Here is a 24,222-nt window from a genome sequence, read left to right as displayed (position 1 = left end):
GATGAAAATGCAGCAATTAGCTATTTTGCAGTGGTTTGGTTTACAACATTCTTTCAAATGTATTGATAAATTGTTTATTCAATTAAAATAGAAATGATGTGCACTATTTACATTGTTAACTATATATGGAGGTTAGTTCAAATTAACAAGAGGCTGACCTCAGTGTCAGAGTTATGAGCAAAGACTGGGCAGCTTCTCAGCCTGGAGAGGCGATACTCGGAGAGGTGATCTCCTGGAGGTATAGATATTCGGAGAGGTGATCTCCTGGAGAGGAGATATTCGGAGAGGTGATCTCCTGGAGAGGCGATATTCGGAGAGGTGATCTCCTGGAGAGGAGATACTCGGAGAGGTGATCTCCTGGAGAGGCGATATTCGGAGAGGTGATCTCCTGGAGAGGAGATACTCGGAGAGGTGATCTCCTGGAGAGGAGATATTCGGAGAGGTGATCTCCTGGAGAGGAGATATTCAGAGAGGTGATCTCCTGGAGAGGAGATATTCGGAGAGGTGATCTCCTGGAGAGGAGATATTCGGAGAGGTGATCTCCTGGAGAGGAGATATTCAGAGAGGTGATCTCCTGGAGAGGAGATACTCGGAGAGGTGATCTCCTGGAGAGGAGATACTCGGAGAGGTGATCTCCTGGAGAGGCGATATTCGGAGAGGTGATCTCCTGGAGAGGAGATACTCGGAGAGGTGATCTCCTGGAGAGGAGATACTCGGAGAGGTGATCTCCTGGAGAGGAGATATTCAGAGAGGTGATCTCCTGGAGAGGAGATATTCGGAGAGGTGATCTCCTGGAGAGGAGATATTCGGAGAGGTGATCTCCTGGAGAGGAGATATTCAGAGAGGTGATCTCCTGGAGGTATAGATATTCGGAGAGGTGATCTCCTGGAGAGGAGATATTCGGAGAGGTGATCTCCTGGAGAGGAGATATTCGGAGAGGTGATCTCCTGGAGAGGAGATACTCGGAGAGGTGATCTCCTGGAGAGGAGATATTCGGAGAGGTGATCTCCTGGAGAGGAGATATTCAGAGAGGTGATCTCCTGGAGAGGAGATATTCGGAGAGGGGATCTCCTGGAGAGGAGATATTCAGAGAGGTGATCTCCTGGAGAGGAGATATTCGGAGAGGGGATCTCCTGGAGAGGAGGGCCTAGAAATTGGGTTCTGGTCTTGCCAGGGCTGTAGCGCCAGAAAGTTTGCGCCAGCGGTAATGCGGCAGCGCGCAACGAAAATTCGGGTGCGCCGGGCCCAGACGGCGGCGGGCGCTAAAACCCTCCTTTAGCGCCTCAAAACGGGCGTGAACTTGGGTTTCCCGGCGCTAATCCCCCGCTGCGGCACCCGATGCGGTGCGGCAGGCGGGGGAACTGCAGGCCTCCTCCTCCTGTTAAGGAGGAGCTGCCTGCAGCCAACAACTGTCCGGCGGATTGACCCGACATCTGAGCCCGGCACCTCGGGGAAGTGCCGGGCTCGCATGAGACACTGATCAGGGCCGCGGGGGAGGAATGCAGGAGTCCGGGAAGGGAGGTGCGGGCAGGCGGCCGCCGGGAACGCGGCCGGCTGCCGCTCCACCTTTATGCACCGGCACACACTGGGGGAAGACTCTGTTGCCAGAGTCTTAGTTGCGCCTGCCACGGGCGAGGCGGGCGCAACTGAATTTCGGCCTGGGGCCGGGTTACCACGGCAACCGGGACGCTGCGCACACCGATGACGTCATCGGTGCCGGCGCAGCGCTACCGGTGCAACGCCGTTTTAGGGCCCCAGGGAATTTCTCAACTGGCCATAACTCCGGCGCTAGGCCCTCTAGCGCCTCAAATGCGGCGCTAGGCCTACCGAATTTCTAGGCCCAGATATTCGGAGAGGTGATCTCCTGGAGAGGAGATATTCGGAGAGGTGATCTCCTGGAGGTATAGAAGATTGTTATGGGAATGGAAAAGGCAAATCCTAACTATTACTTTAAATTAAACTGCCATGCTGGAGGGCACAAGTAAGTGTCAGTATCAAGAATATGGCGAAGCTTGCTGTTATAAGAAATGGTAAGTACCCGTATGCATCTTGCTGCCATGTGGCACAGTGCATTGCCATCTCTGCACTCTCTGCTAGGTTATCTACATGGTTTAATGGCAGCATTGATAGCACCTTCATTATTCCAAATATTTAAATAATCAGAAATGTGTTACCAAATATAAACTATTTTGCTTACTGTTCCTTCTACGTGTTTTCCCAACCGTTCTACCATTCCCATATGCTACAGTGGGATGTTTCTGGTTGCTCAACATTATGGGGGAGAAATTCAGTATCGCCACATTTGGGGCGTAATACTCGAGCGGGCGCGAATTATCGCCACCTACTGCTAAATTGATCTGCTTCGCCCCAGGTGGTGCTTGGAGCGCTAAAACAGGCGCTGTACGACTGTCTTAAGGTGCTAAGCCGGAGAAACGAGGCGCTACCACCGAGGGCGGGCGCAGCGCAGGTGCGGCCAGTTAGTGATTGCACGCAGACACGCTGGCGCCGGTCAGCTCTTAAAGGGGAGGTTCGATCTTGGATTGCAGCCACACCCTGCGCATCGGAGCCCTGATTCTCGGCCTGGACAGACCTGCTGCCACATTCTAATGCCTAGGACCATGGAGAGGGCCAGGGAGCGAGCGCAGCAGTTCAGTGAGGGGGCCTTGCAGGTTCTGGTTGGCGCGGTGGAGCGCAGGCGAGCTATCCTGTTTCCGGACAGTGGCAGGAGGCCGCTGCCCAACGACTATCGCAAAGCTTGGAGGGAGGTGGCTCACAGAGTGACCTCCAGCAGCGTGATGCCTAGGACCCCTGTGCAATGCAGGAAGAAGTTCAACGACCTCCCTCGGGTTGTCAGGGTGAGTACCCTTTTCAGTATCCTCTTCATCCCTGCATGTCCACCTCACTTTATGGCCAAAGGGTCCTGAAAGCCCCAATGCTCAGCCCTCATCCAACACCTATGGGCCTTTCATGAAACTCACACGCACATTCAGCACTTTACACACTGTAAGGGCTATTCAACCATGGGAGGCAGTGCAGCCAAGATCAGGGCTTCACACGGTAAGGGCTATTCGACCATGGGAGGCAGTGCAGCAAAGATCAGGGCTTCACACTGTAAGGGCTATTCGACCATGGGAAGCAATGCAGCCAAGATCAGGGCTTCACACTGTAAGGGCTATTCGACCACAGGAGGCAGTGAAGCCAAGATCAGGGCTTCACACTGTACTCAGAGCCCGTCCTTCTCTTGCAGGGCAAGCTGGCCCATAACAGGAGGCAGCAGCAATGGACCGGGGGAGGCCGGCCTGACCTTCAAGACCTCAGCGATCTGGAGCAGCGACTCCAGTGGATTATGGCAGGCCGGATGATTGGCCCCGTCGCCACTGGAGATGCCGACCCCGTTCTGGACAGCAATGGTAAGGTCATCACCTTTTTGACCTCTCTCCTTCCACTTGTGCCTCACACCAGCATCCTTTGCCTCTATCGAACCAATACAGTGCATTGCAGCACTCATGCCTCCCTCGCTGCCGCCCTGTCCTCACGCTAAAGCAACTCTTGTACCTCCCTGCTTTCAGATGCTGATTCGCCAGGTGAGGAGGCGGGCCCTCAAGCTGCCACTGTGAGTGACTCTGAAGGTGAGGAGGAAGAGGAAGCCGGACTGTAGTGTATGTACCTTGAAGAAGGAACTATATTCTGCAGCCCCTGTATACTGCAGTACCAGTAGTGACCACCCCTGTATATAAGCCTGTGTAGTAACTTTGTATAGTAGTTCCAGTTTTGTCTCCATTCAGTAAACACCTGTTATAACCAACTTCTGCAGTCTGTGTCTCAATTACACATGGACATTACATTGGCGACGAACAGATCCGAACTTACCTACAGTTCTGCACCACCTCACGGGGATCCATCCCTGAAGTGAAGTTATTGGAGGTCGAAGCCAGAAGGAAGAAATCCAAAAAGAAAGGAAAAAGAAAAAAAACAGAGGAAACGGGCGTCGGCCGTGGGTAACCGCCCTCTGATTCATCGAATTCGAAGATTTGCAGGAGAGGCTGTCGAAAGCTGGGCTTGGTTCTCCAGTCTATGGTGTTCCAGCTAATCGGGCTGGTGGCAGGTAGTACACTGATCCTTCCTGGGCTGCGGCGGGCTAGAGCTCGATCGGGTGGCTTTTCAACGGGGCCGAGCAGCGTTGTCGGGAAAGAGGAGAGAGAGAGAGAGGGTGGAGCACACAGGGCGCGGCCGGTGCTACGAAGCCGGGCAGCGTACAGACCCGAGAAGAGGGAGGAAAGTGTGTCCCATAGGGTCTGCTCTGATGACGGGAACAGTAATTAAAATAAAGGAAAAAGAAGTTAGAAGCGCAGAAAGCCGCGAGGAGCTGCAGTTTGCCACGGGGACCGCGGAGAGCGGCGTTGGCAGCAGTGCGGGGGGAAGCGCGCGAAGATCATAGGGTGTCGCCATCAAGGCATAAAAACGCCAGCAACAGCGCTGACGGCAGCGGAAAAGACAAAGCGCGGGAGGCGCCATCTTAATCCAGCGGGGAAGAAGGCAAAGCGCAGGAGGCGCCATTTTGTTCAATCGGGGAAGAAGGCAAAGCGCGGGAGGCGCCATCTTAGATCTCCAAGATGCTGAAGATTGGCAATATCACTGCCTTCGATAATGAAATAGAAGACTGGACCACATGTGGAACGAGTCGAAGTATATTGCAAGGCAAATGAAGTAGCCGATGAGAAAATGCATCGGTACCACTAAACTTAATGGACGCAAGAACGTACGGCCTATTGTGGAACCTGATCACTCCAGTCAAACCGATGGAGAAGAGTTTTAATGAAATTGTTGATATCCTACAGGAACACCTAAATCCTACACCGCTGCTGATAGCAGAAAGATTTAAATTCCACAAGAGAAATCAGCATAAAGATGAGAGCAATGCTAATTACCTTACGGAACTATGCAAGCTATCACAGCACTGCCAGTTCGGAGCAGGACTGGCAGATACCCTACGGGACAAATTTGTCTGTGGACTCCTGAGTGAAGGAACCCAGAAGAGGTTACTCTCGGAGAAAGAGCTGACGCTAGATAAGACTTTCAGCGTGGCAGTATCGTACGAAGCAGCAGCAAGGGGAGCTGCGGAAATACAGCAAAAGCCACGGGAATACGGCACCCATGAAATGACACGAGGATTTGAAAAATGTTATCGCTGCGGCAGAACAACCCATGACCAGAAGGACTGCTGGTTCAAGGACAAAACATGCAGGCAATGCAGAAAGATGGGACACATTGCATGAGTTTGCAGGTCCGGGAAGAAGACTAACGACAACAAAAAGACTACTAAGGAAAAGTACAGGAAAGTACAAAAGATGACGGACAGTAATTCCGAAGACCAGATGAGCGATAGTGAATCCGGGAACAAGAGACTAAGCTGTCTCAAACTTCACAACGTTATCGCAAAAGAGGATCACCAAACCATTTGGGTCACCCTCACGATAGCAGGGTCCCAAGTCAAAATGGAATTGGATACAGGATCAGCCCTGACCATCATGAATCGACGAGACTACGAGCGGCTATTCTCACACATACCCTTGAAAGACACATCCATTGTCTTGAAGCCATATACGGGGCAGAAAGTATACCCCAGAGGGAAAATAAGGGTGCCTGTCGAATACAACGGCAAGGAAATACAGAAATTGTATCTGTACATACTGCAAGATGGTGGACCACCGTTATTGGGACGTGAATGGATCAGAAAGATAAGTTTAGACTGGCACTCCATTCAGGCACTGACTGTGGCTGGTAAAAAGGATGACAACATCACACCTGGACGATTGTCAAAAAATCTTAGCTAACACTAAAGAGGTATTTCAACAAGGACTGGGAACTCTTAAAGGCGTAACCGCCTCGATAAAAATAGAAGAGAATGCAATTCCCAAGTTTTTCAAAGCAAGACCGGTACTGTATGCAATTCACCCAGCCGTCGAGGTAGAGCTGGAGAATCTGGAGAATGCAGGCGTGTTATCTAAGGTAGACTGGAGCGAGTGGGCGACACCCATCGTTCCTGTCATGAAGAAAACATTAAACAATAAGTCTGAGGAGCCAAGGAAGGTTCGCATCTGTGGGGACTTCAAGGTGACTGTGAACCCAGTCCTTCACACAGTACAGTATCCTCTTCCGAGGATAGAAGATATTTTCGCCTCACTATCTGGAGGGAAACGTTTTACAAAAATTGACCTAGCGCAAGCATATTTGCAGATGGAGGTTGAAGAATCCTCTAGGAAATATCTCACGATAAACACTCACAAAGGTCTTTACCAGTATAATCGACTGGTATTCGGAGTAGCATCAGCTCCGGCTATATGGCAAAGAGCGATGGAACAAGTCCTGCAAGGGATTCCGGGGACTCAGTGTTACTTGGACGACATCCTAGTGACAGGTGAAAATGACAGTGAACACCTTGCCAACCTAGAGCAGGTGCTCACTAGACTAAGAGAACATGGGCTACGAGCCAATCGCCCCAAGTGCGAGTTTTTTAAGAAACAAATATCGTATTGTGGCTACGTGATTGATGAAGAGGGGTTACATAAGTCCCCTGACAAAATTGAAGCGGTAGCTAAGGCTCCAGCGCCTGAAAATGTGTCGCAACTGAGGTCATTCCTTGAATTGGTGAATTACTACCATAAGTTTTTGCCGAATTTGTCCACAATTCTGCACCCACTGAATGCCCTGCTACAAGCTGGAGTAGCATGGAAATGGAGCGATGAATGTAAGCGGGCCTTTCAGAATTGTAAAGGCCTGATCACTTCAAGAGAAGTATTGGCTCACTACAACCCATCACTACCGATAAGACTGGCGTGTGATGCGTCTCCCTACGGCGTTGGAGCGGTACTGTCACATAAATCCCTTGATGGTTCAGAGAGGCCGATAGCTTTTGCGTCATGCTCGTTAACTGCAGCCGAGCGTAACTATGCCCAGATTGACAGAGAGGCCCTCAGCCTGGTGTGGGGGGGTGAAGAAGTTCAATCACTACCTGCACGGACAGAAATTTACTCTACTAACTGATCATCAACCTCTTGTCTCCATTTTCAACCCTAAGAAGGGCGTCCCGATAATGACAGCACAACGGCTACAGAGGTGGTCCCTTTTCCTAGGGGCACACCAATATGACATCAAGTACAAAGGAACTAAACAGCATGGGAATGCTGATGGATTGTCGCGCCTACCGTAGCCGACGGTGGAAGAAGCACCTGCAGTGGATCCTGTGGAGATATTCCACTCGACCATAGTCGAATGTCTACCTGTGACGAATGCAAACATAGAAAAGGAAACACGAAATGTCCCGACACTCTCCAGGGTCTATGATTTAACGGTGAACGGATGGCCAGCACATGGCGAACCACTGTTGCCAGCATTCTCACCGAGAAGAGAACAGCTGTCAGTGTGCCGAGGAACCTTGATGTGTGGATCCAGAGTAGTAATTCCACCCAAATTGAAGGATAGAGTGCTCAATGAGCTTCATGAGGGTCATCTGGGAGGGGTAAAAATGAAGAACTTAGCCAGAGCGTTTGTGTGGTGGCCGGGAATCGATAGAGAAATCGAAGAGATGACCAAGAGCTGTACAGGATGCCAGAAGGTCCAAAACGCCCCACCACAAGCCCCTCTACATCCATGGGAGTGGCCCTCATCTCCATGGCAAAGGGTGCACATTGATTTTGCTGGTCCATTTATGGACTCGATGTTTTTAATTGCGGTGGATGCACAAAGTGGCCAGAGGTAATAAAAATGTCCTCAACCACCACAGAAAAAACTATCACAGTCTTACGAACCATATTCGCCAGAAATGGGCTGCCTGAACAGATTTGCTCCGACAATGGACCACAGTTTGTGTCTGAAGAGTTCCGGAGGTTCTTAAAGAACAATGGTGTTAAGCATTACACATCCGCCCCATATCATCCAGCCACCAATAGATTGGCTGAGAGGTTCGTTCAAACATTCAAGAAGGCTATCAAGGCAATGTGTAATGAAGACATACCCCTACAACACAAGGTGGATAACTTCTTGTTTGCCTACCGGAATGCGACACATGCGGTTACCAACCAAACTCCAGCCATGATGTTCTTCAATCGAAGACTAAGATGCCGCTTGGATTTGGTTAAGCCAAACATCAGAAGAGATGTGGAGAACAGGCAGTTTCAGAATATGAATGAAAGGCCAACCAGGAGTTTCAAGATAGGTCAACCAGTTTTGGCCCGGGACTACCGCACAGAGAAATGGCAGCCAGGAACGATCTGCACACGGCAAGGACCTCTAATGTATACCGTGGACGTTGGAGAGACCATTGTAAGACGCCATGCTGACCAGATTCTAGAGTCACTGGAAAACGTCAAATCTACACCACGATCCTATACACCTGATGATGAAACCGAAGTACCAATTGCATCTACCTCAGAATCAGTGATATTGGAAGCAGACAAACCAAACAACGACGTTGATCCCGAATCAACTTTGCCAGAAGAACCTGATACCCCAAAGAGGCGTTATCCAGACAGAATCAGGAAGCCTCCTCAAAGACTGAATTTATAATTGATTAACTTCAGCTAATGTATATAGCAACTGTAATTGTAAATGTTATTTAATTATTAATCAAATGTTATGTACTGTTTAGCTAAAAGGGGAGGAATTGTAGTGTATGTACCTTGAAGAAGGAACTATATTCTGCAGCCCCTGTATACTGCAGTACCAGTAGTGACCACCCCTGTATATAAGCCTGTGTAGTAACTTTGTATAGTAGTTCCAGTTTTGTCTCCATTCAGTAAACACCTGTTATAACCAACTTCTGCAGTCCGTGTCTCAATTACACACGGACATTACACGGACCATCAGTGCCACCCTTAGCCAAGGCAGCCCATGGCCATAATGGGGACACGTCTTCCCTGGAGGAGAGCAGGGGGGAATGGTCTGAGGAGGGTGAAGCTCCGGGGCCCAGCGGGCTGCAGCAACGCGGGGGCGGGAAGCTCGGCGGCCTTCTCCCCGGAGGGAGAGTCTGGCCTCGAGTCCTGCTACAGTGAGCGCAGAAGCGGTGCGGCTCCTCGCTGAAATGAGCACCCAGGTGGAGCACAGGCACACTGAGCTCATGGCTGCAGTGGCAAGGATGCCTGAATCCATTGAGTCACTGGCAAGGAGTGTCCAGGACTTCGGCGCAGCACTGGCAAGGAGTCTGCAGGACTTCGGCACAGCACAGGCGGCTTCCACGCAAGTGCTTAGTGGTGCAATGCAGTCAGTGGCTGGTCTGATGCAGACACAGATTGAGGCCACACGAGCACTGACTGCTGCCACCCTCGCTGGATCGGGCACAAATCACCGGGGCCCTCGCCGCGCCGCAGCAGGCCAGCAGTCTGTGCTTCAGCAGATTGCTCCGCATGCTGCAGTGCTGGCCCGTGGGAGTGCCAGTGTGTCGTCCGACCAGGGAGTGGCTGTCCTCTGTCAGGATGGCAGCATTCCTGCTGCCAACACTGTCACTTCTCCACTGCAGCTGCCACCACCTGTAGGACAGACTGCTGCCACCCATGCAGAGTTGGAACAGTCAGCAGCCGAGCCCTCCAGGCCCAGAGCTGGTCCAGGCCGTACCTCAAGGGCATCTGCAGTCTCAGTTTCTGACACTCAGCAGCCTTCCCCCAGCTTTGCTGCAGCCACTGGGGTCCCATTGCGGAGGAGCTGCAGGGTGGGAAGGGGCCAATCTCGCAAGCGAAGCAGATCACCCTCGAAGGGCAAAAAGTAGGAGGTGTGGCAAAATGCTGTTATTTTTTTTTATCGAAGGCCGAGAATCGGGGTCATTTTTTGGTTACTCTTTTGTTCATTGTCTCCAGGTTGTGAGAGCCAGTTATGTGTCTGACTGCTTTTTGGGGGGGTTTCTCTCTATTACTTTGTCATGCGGGAAGGGCACACAGTTTGTTAAATAAAGAACTGTCTTTATTCAGAATGTGCATGTTTGCTCTTTGAACTATTTGTTGCCTTGACCGGCTTAGGGGTTGCGGAACAGTTCCATTCATGTTCTTTTAATGGCACAAGCCATTCCCTCATAGGGGGCCTAGAACCAACTTGCAATAAGCCGCTGACGGACGGCCCTTGCACTTTGTGCCTCCCTTCCGTCTTGGTGCTCCTCCTCCTCCTCCTCCTCTGCTGGTGCTCCAATGTCTGGTGGCAGTGGCTAAGTCCTGAGGATTGCCAGGTTATGCAGCATGCAGCACACTACAACAAAATGGGAGACTCGCTCAGGTGAGTACTGAAGGGCTCCCCCGGAATGGTCCAGACAGCGGAACCATTGCTTGAGCACGCCGATTGTGTGCTCAATGTTGTTCCTGGTCGCTTGATGGCTCTCATTGTATCGTTCTTCAGCAGGGGTGCTGGGCGCACGGAGCGGGGTCAGCAGCCAGGCGCGCAGAGGATAGCCCTTGTCCCCGAGAAGCCAGCCTCCTGGGTGAGCCGGGGCTTCGAAAAGGTCTGCCACAGAAGTCTGGCGCAGGAGGAAGGCATCGTGGCTGCTGCCTGGAAAGCGGGCATTGACAGCGAGTATCAGCTGTCTGTGGTCACACACCAAGTGGACATTCAACGAATGGAACCCCTTCCGGTTGCGGTAATCCTCGGCATTCTCTTGCGGCGCCCACAAAGCCACATGCGTGCAGTCAATAGCGCCCTGGACCATGGGGAAGCCCACTATTCTTGCAAATCCCATTGCGCGCTCTTGCTGCTTGTCCAGGGTCATGGGGAAGGAGATGTACTGATGTCTCCTTTTAAAGAGGGCATTCGTGACTTGACGGATGCAGCAATGCACCGCAAACTGGGAAATATTGGCAATGTCCCCAGTAGCGGATTGGAAGGAGCCGGTGGCATAGAAGTTGAGAGCCACTGTCACCTTCACTGCCACCGACAGAGATGTCCTGCTCCTCAGTTGAGGCTGCAGATCTGGCTGAAGTAGGTGGCAGAGCTCAGTGACCACCTCCCTGCTGAATTGCAGCCTCCGAAACCACTGCTCCTCAGACATGTTGAGGTACGAGAACTGTTGGCTGAAAACCCTGGGACGGTAAGGTCTCGTGTGCCGACGCCTATTGGCCCTCCTCCGTCTGGCCATGATTGGCACTCTTTCTCGGTGTCTCTGAGCCCTCTCAGTGTAATGGAGAAGCCCAACGTTTCCACCCATTGCAGCCCCCATATTATGTGGCCACTCAAGGTTATGCCAGTGAAAAAGCAAACCAACTACAAAGTTCTGGGCCGAAGCCAGAAGTACCTCTGCGAGTGCTGACTCAATGCAGAAAGCTCTCTCCCTTTGTCTCTCTGCAAATCTCTCTCACAGAAGGAGTGGTCCAAAAATGGCTACCACAAAGAAGCCAGGAAGAGCCCCCTTTAAATAGCACCTCCCCAGCCCCACAGAAACTGGGAGCCGTTCCAGGGGCGCCACTGAATTTCTGGTTCGGGGCGCCCCAAGGGCGTTGCACCATGAAATGACGTCAGGAGCTGCTGGCGTTGCGGTTTTGCGCCGCCACTAAATGTCCGCTCAATTTCCCGAGAGGCGCAGGTCTCGCCGCGCCCGGGCGCTAGCCGCCTCGCGCCCCACTTATCGCCCTCTTAACACCCGTTAGCGCCTTATGTTCATTAATAAATAGATGTTTTCATTATGAACAGCTAGCTTGAGCTAGTCATTTATTCAGCCATGTGGACTAGTGTACAGGCATCCATCTTGACTACTGCCTTGTGGGTAGCCCCTTACTAAACATACAGCTCCACCTAGTGTACCATTCTAGAATGACATGTTACTGATCATTACATCCTCCTTCCTTTGAGGTTAAACAAAATCAATATCAATCAATATCAATTAATCATAACGACATAAACATCTTCACAACAGTCAACGCATTTTCAAAGCTTTACTTTATGAACTCTAAGCTTTTCATTCTTTTATTATGGTTTTCTTTGTACTCAAAGATTAAGTCTATCAGGCTTTTTTACTTCACGTGTGGATCTTCTCAGCACAGGTAAGTCTGATGTGTTTTCATGAGAGCCTGTATGTGTGTTAGATTGTTCTGGTGGTGAGTGACAAGATTCAGTTGCGGCATTGTCATCGATTTGCTCTTGGATAGTTTCTTGTGTTTTCAGGAAGGAACGGCGGTTCCTCCTGAGAATCTGTCCTTCCTCAGTTCTAACAGTGTATGACCTTGGTCCTACTTCCTCAAGAACTGTAGCTTTCCTGTTCCATGCATTTGGATCCTCAATCCTGACATCATCATCCCTTGTCAATGGTTTCAGAGTTTTGGATGACTTGTCATAGTGTGATTTCTGTTTCAGCTTTAACAGTTGAAGTCTCTGTCTCAGTTCCTTACTCTGCTTTTCTTTTGCACAGCAGGGTAGCGTGGTGCGCAACTTGCGACCCATTAGGAGTTCAGCAGGTGAAGAACCACAGTCTAAAGGGGAGGCTCGGTAGCTCAACAGGGCGAGATAAGGATCAGACTTGCTTTCTGTTGCTTTCTTCAGTAGCTGTTTGAGAACTTGAACACCTTTCCCTGCCTTACCAATCGACTGAGCATACAGAGGACTGGATGTGATGTGTTGAAAGTCATAATGTGCTGCAAACTGTTGCCACTCCTTACAGTTGAAGCACGGACCATTGTCGCTAACGGCAATCCTGGGAATTCCATGTCTGGCGAAGATGGATTTAACATGCATTATGACACTGCTTGCTGATGTGCTTGAGAGTTGCGCCATCTCAGGATAGTTAGAATGGTAGTCAATCACTATTAGATAGTCTTTACCATTCAAATGAAAGAGGTCCATACCAACCTTTTGCCATGGTGCTGTTGGTAAGTCAGCTACTATCATTGGTTCCTTTGCTTGTTTGTTTTGGTGTTTCTGACATGTCTCACATTCGCCTATCATGTTCTCAATGTCCTTATTTATGCCAGGCCAATAAACAGTGTCTCTTGCTCTCCTTTTGCATTTTTCAATTCCGAGGTGTCCCTCATGAATCCTTTTGCGCATGTCTTTATGTAGAGCCTGTGGAATGACTATTCTGTTCTGTTTTAGTAATAGTCCACTTGCGACACTTAACTCTGACCTGATGTGATAGTACTTTGGACAGGAACCTTTTGGCCAACCATGATGAATGTTCTCTATTACTATTTGTAACACTGTATATTTTACTGTTTCTTCTGCTATTTGCTTTGATTTTGTGTCTGACACGGGCAGCGCAGCAGTGACCATATTCACATGAACATCCACGTCTTCCTCAGTAGAGCTCACATGACTCATTGTGGGTGCTCGGGATAGTGCATCTGCTAACACTATGGGCTGGATTTTGCTAGGGCCGGGGAGGCGGGATTGGAGGCGTGTGGGGGATAAAAATCGCAAAACTGGCGTGCGGGCCCAAACCCGCCTCCATGCAATTTTCCTAAATTCGTGTCTGCTGGTCCCAACTCCGTCCCGCCTCCAGGAGGCGGGATAGGCCCTTAAGGCCCTTAACAAGCCCTCAATTGGCTCTATAATCCCATTTTCCTAACCACTTGCAAGTTTACTCGTTTTCCCACGTGAAACACGCCTGGTGGGAAACACACATCTGAAACCCGGCGGGAGCACAACTGGCTTGCGGAGTAGCAGCTGCAGCTCAACCATTAAATGGCAGATTTGAACAGGCTTTAATTGCAGGTGGCATAACTTTGCTCTCTCAGGTCTGGGGGATCTTTCAGAAGGCATACCCACAGCTCTGGAAGTTTGCAGCCTGACAACCATCTCCAGTGTGACCTCCTGGGAAACCCCTCTCGCCACCTTCACTGAGCGCTTCCTCAACTGAGGCATCTACCAGAAGCATGGGAGCCATTTTTGTCCTGCCCTTCTGGATATTACATGAGGCCGCCCAACAGCAGCAGCAACAACAGTTGCGCCAAGCTGCTGCTGCCCCACCTGAGGATGCACAGGCCAGAAGGGGCCAGCGCATGGAAGGCCGTCGGCGCAGGAGATACCCCCCAAACAGGGTCTACAGACGCAGGGTCAGCTACCTCAACATGTCTGAGCAGCAGTGCCAAAGGCGGCTCCGACTTTCGCGAGAGATAGTGGCTGACATCTGCGCAATGCTGCAGCAAGACCTGGAGCCCAGAGGAGCAGCTGGACACCCCTTATCAGTGGCCGTCAAAGTCACCATCGCACTCAACTTTTTTGCCTCAGGCTCATTCCAGGGATCAGCAGCAGACATCAGCGGCATCTCCCAGGCGGCCGCACACACCTGCATCAAGCGGGTAACCGATGCCCTCTTTGCCATCGCGCACAATCACATCCATTTCACCAAGGATCGAGCAAGTGTCATGGCGAGAGCGGTTGGATTTGCTAATCTTACAGGCTTTCCAAGGGTGCAGGGCATCGTTGATTGCACACATGCGGCCCTTAAGGCTCCCCGTCGCAATCCTGGTATTTTTGTCAACCGCAAGGGCTTCCACTCCCTCAACGTTCAGCTGGTGTGTGACCACAAGAAGGAAATTTTGCATGTTTGTGCCAAGTACCCTGGCAGTTGCCATGACTCCTTCATACTGCGCCAGTCTACTGTGCCTCCGCTATTCAGTCCGCCACACCGACTTAATGGATGGCTACTTGGAGACAAGGGCTATCCCTTGAGGACGTGGCTATTGATGCCGCTGAGGAGCCCATCCAACGCAGCTGAGGAGAACTACAACTCCAGCCACCTTTCCACCAGAGCCATGATCGAGCAGACCATTGGTCTGCTGAAGATGCGCTTCAGATGCCTGGATAGATCAGGTGGAGCCCTGCAATACTCAGCAGCCAGAGTCTCCAGAATCGTTGTGGTTTGCTGTGTGCTTCACAACATGGCACAGCATCGTGGCTTGCAGATGGCCGAGGACCAAGTGGCTCCTGACATATCCTCCTCAGATGAGGAGGAGGAGGGGGAGGAGGAGAGCGAAGACGAACATCTTGCAGAGGCTCATCAACCAGCGGCAGCAGGTGCGCGAGAACATTGGTGGCCGGCATGCAAGGAACGCGCTCATATTGGGCAGATTTGCTGAGCCTCGCCCATGAGGGACTATAGCCTCGCATCCTTTTACCTGAGCACTGACAATAGCCAGGAACCAGCTGACTTCTAGCGACGTGACCACCATACTGACCTCAAAGTGAAAGTCCCATTCGCGAAATGACACACGCCGCAACTACAGCAGTAGCCAACAGATGATTTATTAACATTATTCTGATGGCTTTCAACCATAACACATTAAATTCCACCCAAGTGACTACCCTTGTGACTATTTGTGCAGTTTCTTTCTCTTACGCGTGCTCCTACGTAGTGGTTCCCCAGTGGCATCAGCAGATGTGGAGGCCCCTTGCTCACTTCCTTGCTCCTGTCTGGACACCTTTGGCGGGCGTCCTCTGGGGTTGCGAGCCTGTAAGGGCTGCGCAACAGTCTGCTGCTCCTGCGGCTGTGCAGGGGTTGAGACGCCGATCTCACTTGGGTGCTGACTCAGGTGGGGCTCTGACCGAGGACTTGTCAGTGGCATGGAAGTTTGAGCGCTTGGAGAGGAGCCCCCACCTCCTTGTTCTCTGCCACCCTCAGCCACACAGCCTTGGTTTGCTGGGGTGGCTTCTTCCTCCCCGAGGAGGGGAAGAGCACCTCCCTGCTCTCTGTCGCTCCCTCCACCAATGCCTGGAGGGCTGCCTCGTCAAATCTGGGGGATGCCTTACTCCGATGTGTCGCCATGATTGATGATGGTAGCAGCAGCTGCCAGGGCCAGAAGATTGGCAGTCTGCTGAAGTGAGCAAGGCTTGTGGAAGCCCTTAAATGAAGCAGCAGTGATGATGTCATCGGAGGCGAGCTTCCCACCTGAAAAGCTCACTGGCTAGGGGTTCCCACACGTGGGGAATCAATTGGGCTATAAAATCAAAATTGCATCAATTTCCCACATCGTTCAGGATTCGTGTGGGAAACACGAAATGTGGGGAACAGGACCCCAACCCGCCCCCGTAGCAAAATCCAGCCCTATGTGTTTGCCTGGTGTGTAGATCAGTTCAAAGTCATATCTTTGCAGCTTCATCATGAGTCGTTGAATCCTTGGAGACATCTCATTCAGATTTCTTTTTATGATGGCAACCAGTGGGCAGTGGTCTGTCTCAACTGTGAAGGTGGGAAGTCCATATATGTAGCCATGGAACTTTTCTAGTCCAACTACCAAGCCTAGACATTCCTTTTCAATCTGGACGTATCGACACTCAGAATCAGTCATAGACCTGGAGGCATAGGCAACAGGCTTCCAATCTTCACCCTCTGCTTGTAGCAAGACCGCGCCTAGGCCATCTTTTGATGCATCCGTTGATACTTTGATTCTCTTTGTTGGGTCAAAGAAGGTGAGTACAGGTGTGGTTGTCAGCACTGTTTTGAGGTTCATCCACTCTTGTTCATGTCTTTCTGTCCATGCGAACTCATTTGTTTTATGTAGCAGGTCTCGCAGACAGGCTGTCTTGGCTGACAAGTTAGGAATGAACTTTCCAATGAAGTTTATCATCCCCATGATGTGTAGCACTCCTTTTTTGTCAGTGGGTCAGGGCATTTTGAGTATGGCATTTACTTTTTCCATATCTGGCTCTATTCCTTTACCAGATAGATTATCTCCTAGGAAAGTGACTTCCTGGACGCCAAACTGACACTTGGCTTTGTTGAGCTTCAGTCCATTCCGGCGTATGTGCTGTAGCTCTTTAGTCAGTCTCTCATTGTGTTCTTTCAGTGTGGAGCCCCAGATGATGATGTCATCAACATAGACCCGAACTCCTTCCAGACCTTCAATTATGTGTTCCATCGCTCTATGAAAGATTTCAGATGCAGATATTATCCCGAAAGGCATTCTGAGGAAACAATACCTGCCAAATGGTGTGTTGAAGGTACAGTATTTGGTGCTCTCTTCATCCAGTTTTAGTTGCCAAAATCCTTGTGAGGCATCGAGCTTTGTGAAGTATCTGGCACCTGACATTTCACTGGTGATTTCTTCTCGCTTGGGAATCTGGTAGTGTTCATGTTTTATGTTTGCATTTAAGTCTTTTGGATCCATGCATACTCTTAGATCATTGTTCTTTTACTTTACACATACCATGGAGTTAACCCAGTCTGTTGGCTCTTCGACTTTCCTGATGACTCCTAATGTGGTCATTCTGTCCAGTTCTTTCTTGAGCCGGTCACGCAGGGGTGCTGGAACTCTCCGTGGAGCATGTACCACTGGCTGAGCATCCTCCTTTAGCTGGATCTTGTAAGTGAATGGTAGAACTCCAAATCCTTTGAACACATCCTGGAAATTACTCACTACAGAATCAACTGAGTCATCTGGTCTGCTTATGGCACAGTTTATACGATAGACTCTCTTGACCAGTTCGAAGTCCTCAAGCTTTGTCACCTAGTAGTGAATCAAGTCCTTCAGCCACAACAGAAAACATGAGATGATGCACTTTGTCTTTGACTGTCACTTTAAGTGTGTATACACCTAAGCTATCTATTTTCTGTCCATTATAGTTCTTCAGTAGTACTGACTTTTTCTGTATTTTGGGCTTTTCTTTCATATTTTTAATGTCACTCATACTGATTAAGTTTGCTTTTGCCCCAGTGTCTAGTTTCAATGTAACTAATGCTCCATTTACCTGCAGTGCCATCATCCATTTGTCCTCTTTTACTGCATTAACTTTATGTTCAGCATTATCCATTCCTGAGGGCTGCACATTTTCTGTATCCTTTTCTATATTGTCACATGACACCATTCCTACAAAAAATGTCTCACTTAAATCAGTGTCCTGAATCACATTGACTTGTTGCCCTTTCTTTGTTTTTACTTTTGAAAAGCATTGTTTGGCAAAGTGATTCTTTCCATTACATTTTGTGCACATTTTCCCAAACACTGGGCATTGTCTTGACTGGTGCTGGTAACCACAGCGTTTACAATTAAAAATTCCATCCTCCGATTGCTTTGCATTTCTGTTCTGCCCATGTTTCTTCCCCTCGTAGGACACCGCACCGACAGCAGCACAGTCATTCACTACAGTCGCATTATTATTAATTTCACTGAAAGTCTTTGCGTGCTGTTGAGCTAGCTCACTGGCATGGCATATTTTCACAGCATCCTCCAATGTTATTTCGGTTTCTCTCAACAAACGTTCCCTGACTTTTTTCTCATGAATACCAAACACAATCTAGTCACGAATCATGGATGATTTCAGTTCAGAGAAATTACATGTCTGTGCTTTCAGTTTAAGATCGGCCACAAAGCTATCAAAAGTTTCATTTTGCTGCTGTGTCCGTAGGTCTCGTTCTTTTTGGGAGAACAATGTGTATCAAACTTCTTTAGCACATCGTCCATTTTTTCTCTGTCCTCCTCTTGATCAAATACAAATGTATTAAATACCTCTATCGCCTGCGAGCCTGCAACCGTGAGCAGTAACGCTATTTTCCTTGCGTCTAGCATCGTACCGAACCCGATGGCGGCAATGTACAGTTCGAATTGTTGTTTGAAAGTCCGCCAATTGCAGTTGACATTCCCCGTGAGTTTCAAACCCTCCGGTGGCTTCAAATTCTCCATGTCGCATTTCACAATATTCAGCAGATATTACCACTTCTGGTACCAAGTTATGTTCATAAATAAGTAGACGTTTTCATTATGAACAGCTAGCTTGAGCTAGTCATTTATTCAGCCATGTGGACTAGTGTACAGGCATCCATCTTGACCACTGCCTTGTGGGTAGCCCCTTACTAAACATACAGCTCCACCTAGTGTACCATTCTAGAATGACATGTTACTGATCATTACAACGGGTGGCACAAACAACTGAATTTCTCCCCCTATGTCTTTTATGTCACAATAGAATTTTTTTTTTACTTTATCTTGAATGACATGTTACTGATCATTAGAACGGGTGGCGCAAACAACTGAATTTCTCCCCCTATGTCTTTTATGTCACAATAGAATTTTTTTTTTTTTACTTTATCTTTTTAACAGAAAATGGATAAAAATAAAGATGGGGTTGTCACCATTGATGAATTCATTGATACCTGCCAAACAGTGAGTGGTTCGTCAGTTAGTATTGTCTATAATTCTAAGCATTTCTTTCTTTTTCTGTCTCTTTTCCTTGTTCTCTCTATTTTCTCTCTCTCTCACTCACTCATATTTCCAAGGTTGCTAACTATTGATACTTTAGACACACTGCTATTTACAATTTGTGTTGTGCATTGCAATTGTAAATTGAAATCAGTAAAATACGATAGCTTGGTCAGTTATTAACAATTTGTTGCAATTAAAGAACTGGCTGCATATTGATGCCAAACAATGTAGAAATCCATAGTTGGTTATTGTGACAAGATTTGCTCTAAGGTAAGCTTATTATCCATAAAAATCCTTTTTTTTTAAAGAAAATCTTCCACCTTACTCCTAGTTTGATGTTAAAAGAGTTGATAAAAAGCAATAATAAATATGATGGTCATTGTTTAAATGAAATTGGGGAATTGTGTGCTCATTGCAGAACTGTTTACACATTACCAGCAAGGAGTGAGTGGTCCACGCACTGCATGTGAGGAGTCAGCTGCCCTGTTAGCCCTATACCAACCTACACATGGGTATTCGCATATCTACAGTATATACTTTTAAAGACACAGTGCCCCCGAGGCAATTTTATATTATCTGAAGTATCATAGGTGTATAAATGATATTTTATTCAAAAATACACAGTTTACATGTTTAGATTATTTGCAGTCTTTTATGTGCAAAATACACCCAAAATAAAAGAGTTTTATTAGGTACGAGGCTAGTAGCAGCACCGCTTTAGCTGGGGTTTCTCAACCAGTTCTTCAAGTTATGATACTAAAAATACATCTTAAATTCTCATCCTTGTCATTAAATGCCTCCATGGCCTCACCTCTCCTATCTCTGTAACCTCTCTTCCACCACCCCTCCACACTCTCCATTTATCTGACACTGGCCTCTTGTACCTCCTTCCTCCCTACCCCAACATGGGTGAACATGCCTTCAGTCGCTAGGGTTCCACTTTCTAAAATTTCCTCCCTAAATCCTTCTGCTTGTCCACTTCACCCCTTTGGAGTACAATAGATAGGTCCAATCTGGAGCTAGTGTGGGCATGGTGGGCTAAATGGCCTCCTTCTGTACTAAAGTTTCCATGATTCTATGATGCCCATCCTTGACAAAACACAGATCCAGGGATGGAGTAGGTAGCTTGTGCAAAATAAACCAATTATAGCCAGCATAGCTCACTCACTAAATCATAACTCCCAAGACATATTTGTGTTGTTAACTATTTTATAAGCTGGCATTTTATTTTTTGCAAACTTTAAATTGTTAATATTTAATACAGAATCACTAGTTTTTTGTTAAAATTTACCCAGTTATCATGGAAACATTTTAAAGCTCATGTAACAAATCTAAAATGTCATAATGTGAAATAGTTGTAAACTGCATTATATAATAGACTGGATAAGATGATTGCTGTAGTTTGTGTAATTACTGTGCTGAAAATAAATCAGGATCCAGTCAGATTCCCAAGCTGTCCCAGTATCTAATATCTGTTACATCTGTAAACCATTCTTATATATCTCATTCACAGTGCTGGAAGCTAAAGCTATTTTCTCAGTTTTTAAAATTTACAAACTGTATGCAACCATAAATAGGGCAAATGATTTATTATCTCTCAAATTGACACAGAACCTGTCATTTTGACTGTTATCCAAAATCAAAGGACTCCGGTGGTAAATCACGTTACATGGGGTTAGTGTAGAGATTTGTGTGATCTTGGTGCCAAATCACTTCTCCTAACCATCGAAACTGTTACTTTTTTTTTTTAACTGAGTCACCATTAAAAATGCAAGGTGCCTACAGTTGATATAGCTCCAAATCCAAAGATATCCTGGTGGAATGACTGTTTAATGGGATATGATGTGTGTCCTTGCTGTGGTCAGGAAGATGGTCGCAACATATTCACACATTTATGATAAGGTGCACTGCTCACCATGCCACTCATGAGAAGTTCCTGATACTTGCTTTCTACCTAGTGAGGGCTCAAACCTGTGTTTGCCAATCATCTCATGACTAGGGATTATTCTCCTTTCGGAGTCAAGTTGGGTTCAAGTTCTTATGCCTAGTGATGGAAGATTGGAATTGAGTCAAACTTCTGTGGCAAACTCAGTAATCTGAAAAACTCGGTAATCTGAGAGACATTAAACTGAGATCCCGTGTGCTCTCTAAGGGACATAAAAGATCCCATGGCACCATTTGAAAAAGAGCTGAGGAGTTCTCCCTGGTGTTCTGGTAGATATTTATCCCTAAACCAACATAATTAAAACAGATGATCTGGTCATTAGCTCATTGCTGTTTATGGGACCTTGGTGTTGTGAAACTGGCTACTATGTTTCCTACATGACTACAGTGACTGCACTCAAATGCATTTCATTTTGGGCATCGTGATGTCATGAAAGATGCTATATACATGCAAGTTCTTTCCGTCACAGATAAGACTTCATGATGTATCAATTCCCAAATCCTTTGAAGACAGTCCATTCATGTAAACAGTTGCAGTTATTTGCTCCAAAGCAACTTTCCGTAAACAAGACTTCTGACGTAACTGTTCTTAACCTCATTGAAGAACAGGCTTTATTAACCATTATCTTTCTATACTATAATTAATCGATCCCTCTACCTACATTTATTACCTTAGCCACTAGAGTTACACTTTAATCACTCATGGCTGACGTCATTACTGTCGCTTATTTCCTTGCACCTGCATTTCTTGCATATAATACGCAGATATTAAAACCAGAAGACACGCTATGCTTCCTTCTCTTGACACCTCAAAGGCATCCTGTTTATCTTGGAAAGTCTGTTGCTCCACGATACAAAGAAGTTCAACTATTAAACCTTAACTCCCCAAGATGTCCAACATACAACTCTCCAGGATGTCCAACAATGATCTTGTAAACCAATGGCCTAATAGGGAGGTTGGGTGTAGCTGAACAAGTAGCTGGGTGTTTACCAATGCTCAATACTGGTAAACTGTGTGGTTTAACTCAATTAATTTTCACCAGTACCCTAACCCACACATGGAGTCCCTAAGCCTTGGCTCTTACTAATCTGCACCTAAGAAAAGTGGGGTGTAGCCCTATAAGGGGAGAGTGCATATTTCATGTCCAGTAAATGGAAGTTCTCATGATATAGATTGCTCAGTAGTTTGAAGTGTTTCAGTGGCCATCAAAGATGGGGAAAACCCATTTGGTCATTTTTAATTTCATATCTCCTGCATCTTCCACATTTTATAAGTTTAATTTAGGTCATTACTGAATAATATATTTAGGGGTTGAATTTTTGTGGGGTTCTCCCGATCGTTTGCCATAACTTCGGCTGAAGAGCCAAAGAAAGGGCGTAAATTTGTTTATACCATTTCTCCGGGCCTTCTGCCAAAGTTACATACCCCACGGAAATTCAATCCCTTAATATCATTTTATGATTTAAAAGCTTTTGGCACATCAGTCAATGACGAAAGCAGAGTGTATGTGAAGAACAGTTGATATCACAATGCCATCATTCTCTTAAATTAGTTGCCTGTCTTCCAAACAGCTACAATATTGTAGTAAAACAACAATAATTAATGAGTAAACCCAAAACAATGTCAAGGGAGCAGGATAAGAGGTTCAGGGATGTGAAGGGCAGCTTCAGACAGAGACGGAAAGTAATTCTTGACACAATGATTGACAGGTTGAGTGTGGTGCCAGGAAAAGTGGCTGATGGCAGGACACTGGAATAATTTAAGAAACAACTAGATATTGCAATGGGAAGACAGCAGGGTTAGTATTCTGGAAGGATAAGATCAAATGGGCTGAAGAGTCTTTTTCATTCAAAGCTATCTTTTAAAGGCTCACCTGGCAGGGTTTCATTCCCCTGGCTGCTGTCAGATTTACTGCACAGTGCCCAACAGCTGCAGTTGTAGGTCAAAGATTTATCATCTTCTGCTTTTTTCTGCACAGGATGAGAACATCATGAAATCCATGCAACTCTTCGAAAATATCATTTAACAACAGCAACAATCAGGCACTTTAAAGGACAGCTTCAGAGATTCTAAATGAAAGGATGAGTGACTGTGATCAGTGGAAAAACCACTACAACTATAACCGAACTCAGCAACGTGCTGAGATAATGTATTATGCAAGTGAGCTTTGTTCAGATGTAAAGCTTTCAATTAGTAAATATTTTTTTAGAGTTATGAACATATCAATGTCATGACGTTAAGAATGGAGTCTATTATTTTAAAATCTTTGAGTTAGTTGCACATGTAAAATGCATGCTTTCCTAAACTAAGCATCTGAAACAAGAACCCTTCCTAAAGATAATAAAGACTATGGGTATGTCACTACTGACACATTATTTTTGGTCATGTGGATGAGCAGATTTTGTATGTATGTGTGTGAGATGTGTGTGTGTGTGGCTATGTAGCACAACACTTCTGATTTGCTGCAGACTGTTTGGCAAATTGAAATAAGCAGCACCCTAACCAAACATGATCCAATAGTCCATGCAAGTATAATTTTAATATATAGGGCAATGTGGAGGAAAAAAGACAAATGAAATGTAACATACTATCCATTTGTACATCAGTTTCTTAACTAGAGTAAACACAGCACCCTTTATTGGGCAAAGGTAGAAGTCACATGACTATTTCAGGTATGCAAATGAATTCCTAAAGACACGTACAAGCTAATCTACTCTGATTTATTTACAATGTAAGAATTGAGGAGCAGTGCAGTCCCATTACATCTGAGATTACAATAGTGTCTTTGTGTATTAATATGTGTACAGTTTGTAAAAACAAAACAGCCCACAACAATAAAGAGAGAAAGTTTATCAAGGGGGACTTTCTGGTGTTGGTTTGTTTCAGTCCATGAAAGCCTTTGAAGATCGTGCAACATCAAAGTACAAGCAAGGTTCATCCAAATGCTGAACACACCGATTGCCTCACAGCACTGATATAATAGTGTTGAACAATTGCAATTTAATAAGAACAACTGAAGGATAATGTTGCCTCCTGGGGGTTATTCCAAATGGGCTCAGTTGCTGAAACAAACATAAATTGCCTGCTATTGAAACTTCATTTTGGAGATAGCCACATTGGGAAAGTTGATAATATTTGGTGCAATACATATTTTTCCATGTGCATTTTTGTTCTGTT

At 47.1% G+C, this 24,222-nt stretch overlaps 1 protein-coding gene across 2 annotated transcripts in view; it reads left to right on the top strand.

The window, feature by feature from the left end:
- Nucleotides 1-23,901, top strand: part of LOC147123139 (Kv channel-interacting protein 4) — an 85,955-nt gene extending 62,054 nt beyond the window's left edge. Inside the window, exons 6-7 of one of the 2 annotated variants that reach the window (XM_085967658.1) lie at nt 18,999-19,061; nt 23,024-23,901. In XM_085967658.1, the coding sequence (XP_085823784.1) occupies nt 18,999-19,061; nt 23,024-23,071 (111 nt within the window). In that variant the 3' untranslated portion in view covers nt 23,072-23,901. The remainder of the gene's footprint in view (nt 1-18,998; nt 19,062-23,023) is intronic. The other variant, XM_085967648.1, reaches the window with a different exon arrangement.
- Nucleotides 23,902-24,222: the final 321 nt, after the last annotated feature.

The sequence above is a fragment of the Somniosus microcephalus genome, chromosome 2, assembly GCF_052327205.1.
Source record: "Somniosus microcephalus isolate GS21.2 chromosome 2, FLI_Smic_1.0, whole genome shotgun sequence".
NCBI classification, from domain to species: Eukaryota; Metazoa; Chordata; class Chondrichthyes; order Squaliformes; family Somniosidae; genus Somniosus; species Somniosus microcephalus.
The sequence above is the reverse complement of the archived record's forward strand: the minus strand, read 5'-3'. Positions and strand labels throughout refer to the sequence as shown.